We start from the raw sequence: 4,712 nt of genomic DNA on the forward strand, positions 1-4,712 counted from the left end.
ATTTACCATGCTTCGGTAGTCTTTGGAGCTAGACAATTTCGTCGTATCATTAGGAAAGTTCCCGTGTCGCCGGAGACTTCCTCTTCCTCCACGTCGTCGAATTGACCATCTTCTGTGTCATAGTAGTAAAGCAAGATTGTTAAATAATTTTAATATTAGCTAATTTATGGTGTAAAAAATAAGAGTTTTTAGTTTATAAGCTGTGGAGGTTTGTTTTTGATTTTGTTTAAAGTAAAATGACTAATCTTATTACAATTGTTATTTGTGTTGGCATATAGACAAAACATTAAGGGGGAGTGTGTATTCAATCTAAAATTTGTGGTAATTTAATTTTTAATGAGGTTTTAGATGATTTTAAAGAATTGCATAGAATAAAATGATTTTTGTTAAACTACTCTAGAACATCACCTAAAACCATGAGATTTGAGTTTTGATTTTTTTACCTAAGAAACTCCACTCAAACACTCTAAAATCACTTGAAAACTTTAAAACTCTACAACTTAAAATATTTTCAATAACAGTGGATTTGTCATTTTGACACAAATCACCTAAAACTCTCAATTGAATACATCCGCTTAGTCCAAATTCCAAAAGGAAAAAGAGAGAGAAATTAACTTTATAATGGGCCTTAACATCAAAGCCCAAATCGTTCCAAATCGTTCGTTCTCTTCTGTCTTGCACTCTTGCTATTAGTTAAAAACTGTATCTCACTAACTTTCTCGGAGTTTTTTTTTTCTTTTTTTGCTAACAGCTTTTTCGGAGTTTTCAAGTCTGATGAGTTGTTTTGGAAGCTTCTAATGTTCGGTTATGTATTCATATGTGTGATCCAAGGATTTGATTCTAATACTTAAGGTTTACACTTGCTGCTGCAAAGGACAGGGTTTCATTGTCAATAGTTTTTATGTGGTACTGGACTACGGGTAGGGAAACAATCTTGATATAGCAAATACAGTGTAATAATCATATTCTGACGAAGCGGAAGTAACTGTTAGTAACCGATAACACGAAGATAACGTTGAATTCTGTGAATGCCCGTTAACTAAGCCTTCTTAAAATCTGTTGAATTCTCAAAGAATGCCCAGAAACTAAGGATCAAAAGCGGATTAAAACCAAAACTCTAAGTTTATATTAATATCAAATCAAAGGTGTTTCTCACAAATCCAAGAGATCTCTATATATAGCAAATCAAAAGTCCTAAAGCTGCTAGGGATAAGGACAAACGAAACTTAATTAAAAACAGAAAATGAAACTAACATAACTATGGAAAAGGAAACTAGAAAACCAAAGCTTTTTGGGATAGCGATGTATGCTACATCATATTCATATTCCATAAATCCAAATGTTACATCATATTTTTCTCGCATCCCAGACAATTATTTTCCTTTCATGGTAGTTAGCAATTATATCCTATATTCTGAAACATAGTGGACAACATATGAAATTGGTATACGCTCCGACTCCTCAATGCAAAACATTTGTGTTTCATATTGTATAGTTAGAGTGTTTCTACACCATCCTGTCCGTTTCTACATAGCTGCACACTGGGTTGTGCTGATTCACCATCTATTTGCGGTGTGGATGGATACTTATAATCTTTGCTTTTGCCCCATATCACAAGGTAGAGCCCAGCACATATAACAACTGCACCAAGAACCCTGCCAAAGAAAAAGATCTTTTCAATAAGTTTAATTTAATCTTTATTATGAAAACTTAGGCCCCATGTTGTTTGGTATCTAGCTTACCTTCCCAGGTACATCTGCTCAGCAAAGATGATGGTCGACATAATCGCTACTATGATCATGCCTAGAGGACTAAAAGCTGTTACAAACACAGGACCTTTGGTTTTCATCACTATTCCTCCAACATAATAACCAATCCCAGAGCACACTATCCCCTGCATTCGTTTTACGTTTAAAACTTTTCACTTATTGACATAATTAACTTACAATACAGTCCATGAATCACTAATTTACTGGGACATGTATGAATCTTACACTATAGGTGGCGGTAAGAAGTTTAGCGTCCCAACCAATGGCCCATGCACCAGGGTTTCCTTTCTCCATCACTAACGCCACGACAGTTCCTTCTATTGTTCCCATTAGGCATATCCATGCAGTGAGTGAGAGTTCAGCTGGGTAAGTTCTCAACGTGACAGCCTGACAAAATTGATTCATATATAACCAAAATAAATCGCTAAAGTAAAAAAAAATGTGACTGTTCTGGTTCATTATATTTTCCTATTATTTTTATAATCGTTTATAAATTGAATGATTAGGGTCATAGTCACATCTTGTAACGGTATCCAAATAATAAAAAGTAAATTAATAAATGATCAATAACTGGACCTTTTCAAAAAGAAAATTTGCCTTACTTGGAGAATCATGAAACAGGCATAGCTGAAACAACCAATTGTGACCAAAACTGCGCCTTTGATAGCACTATGAATATCGGTCCCAGCTGTGTTCGGTGCAGAGGCTCCTTTGGTCCAGAAGAGATCAAGAACTGGACCTTTTACTAGAGTCATTATCATGGCTCCTCCAACTGTAGCCAATGTCCCAATCACCTTACCAGCGCTCCTGATGCACCGTAGTTTCACTCTTTCTAGCCCGAATATATAAGCAAGGATGAAAGTGATCGCAGGTAAGACATTGTACATGGCGGTTGCAAATGTAGCCGTTGTATACTTCATTCCCAGATAGTATAAGTTTTGATCGATCACTGGCCTATTATATTTCAAATTAATACATGAAAGGAAAAATAGCTCAGATTCAACTACAAAAAGAAGAGACATTTGTGGGATGAATGAAGAGAATAAAATAAAATATTACTCAAGTAAACCAAGAAGTGTGATCCTGAAGAATATCATGAAAGTCATCTTTGGTCTCACCTTCCTGTTTTTTACATCATAAACCATTAAATACATTAGAAAGCTTGACAATTAATTTTAAACCATAAAGACAATGTTCTCAACATAAACATCATAACCAGAAAGTTACTTTAGAACGCACAATCATCAAGCATAAAAATAGTATTGTCAACCATTTTAACACATTACATATCGTTACTACCTCTTTAACACATTACATATGAGAACCGTTGTAAAAAGAAGTCTTATTCTAATGTGTCAAATTTACTAAAGTATAATCATAATTACTGAATCATAACCACTTGTTGATTAACCAATACACTTTGGAGAAAACACTACAAGAAATGTGAAATATTCACATTCAATGCATGACAGTGACAAAAGCCACAAAACCAGAAATAAAACCGTTACAGGTGTTTTGTTTTGTCTTTTAACATATGAGCGACCTCATCTTATTGTATAGTTGCGTCACATGCCTCATTCTTTTTGCCACTTTCACGCTTTCAACACACTATACGTCTATGCAACTCACACAAATAAAATATCAATACCTATAAACGGATCATAATCGTTTCATAACTTTAATAAAGAATCCGTTTTGCTGAATATGTCACAATTGTTTCTTTGAATTTCCGTGTACTTTTTCCACTAATAGATATCACAACATGGAAACGCACACGGTAAACAGTAAACACTCTAGTAATGCAGACTCAGTTTCCAGTGTATATCAAACTAGATAAATGTTTTACTATCTTGGTCTTGAAAGTTTGAAACAATAAACCACAAGCTAAATTTTTTTTGTCAAATAAGCTGATCTAAAGAAGGGAAGGTAGAGAGTACTTGTCGAAATAGAGGGCGAACGGGGCCATAACCAGGGTAGCAACGGCGTGACGGTAAACAACAAGGACATAGTTGCTCATGCCTTTGTTTAGGACAGCTTTTGAGAGAATATCCATTCCTGCTAGCCCTACTTGCAACAATACAACTAAAATGAATGGCCTTGCCTTCTCCATATAACCCCTCTTCCTTACTTCCTCCATCTTAGATAATAACTTTAGATCAACAGTCTTTCTCTTTCGCTCTTTTGATTGTATTTAAAAGTAGTCGTAACAGAGATATGAGAAGGTTTGTTTCAATTAAATCATGTGTTATGGCTTGTCTTTGGTTGGTTATCTCTCCTTATATAGAGCCAATCAAAGATAAAGGATGTGATGTGAACATTCTTCACTCTACCAAAACCTATACGAGCAAAACCAAACAAATGTTTTCAAAATAAAGAAAACCAAACAAATGTTTTACCGGATGCATTATATTAAATTAGTAAATATTACTATATAGTATACTAAATTAAAGTATTACAATAAATGAAGAAATATTAATTATTTTAATGAAATTTTGAAATAACACCATAATTTTAATGTTTACTTATTGTTTAATCATTTATTACTGTTCTATTTGTACTTTTTCAAGTATTTTAAAATAAAAATTAATAATTACTTTAAAGTTTTTCTAGTTTGATTGTATATGATAGTTTTTTTTTTTTTGATAACCGTAGTGTGATCCCAAAGGCTTTCTAAACCCATAGATTAATCACTATGAGACCCGCATGATCCGCGTTTTCTTACCACTTAAAACGTTCCGGAAGGTCAAGGGGAATCGAACTCAGGACGGTACTCACGGCTGTGAACCCTTTACCACTAGGCGAAGACCACTTGGTTAATATGATATGATGCTAACTGTAAGAACTTTTTTTAGAAATACAAAAATATTTTTAAAAATAAAAAAAGTTGTTGAATTGTCGTTTTCATAATCTGATGATAAATTAGTTGTTATAATTTTTTTCTTT

At 33.7% G+C, this 4,712-nt stretch overlaps 1 protein-coding gene across 1 annotated transcript; it reads right to left on the reverse strand.

Moving 5' to 3' along the window:
* Nucleotides 1–1,263: 1,263 nt before the first annotated feature.
* LOC106332557 (WAT1-related protein At2g37460-like) lies at nucleotides 1,264–4,004 on the reverse strand. The gene is made up of 6 exons (XM_013771031.1): nucleotides 3,707–4,004; nucleotides 2,829–2,891; nucleotides 2,372–2,723; nucleotides 1,995–2,156; nucleotides 1,743–1,894; nucleotides 1,264–1,655 (listed from the first exon to the last, which is right to left on the reverse strand). The coding sequence occupies exons 1-6, from the start codon at nucleotides 3,904–3,906 to the stop codon at nucleotides 1,496–1,498; spliced, it is 1,089 nt and encodes a 362-aa protein (XP_013626485.1). The 5' UTR covers nucleotides 3,907–4,004; the 3' UTR covers nucleotides 1,264–1,495.
* Between the last annotated feature and the right edge of the window lie 708 nt (nucleotides 4,005–4,712).

This window comes from Brassica oleracea, chromosome C3 (assembly GCF_000695525.1).
Source record: "Brassica oleracea var. oleracea cultivar TO1000 chromosome C3, BOL, whole genome shotgun sequence".
NCBI lineage: Eukaryota > Viridiplantae > Streptophyta > Magnoliopsida > Brassicales > Brassicaceae > Brassica > Brassica oleracea.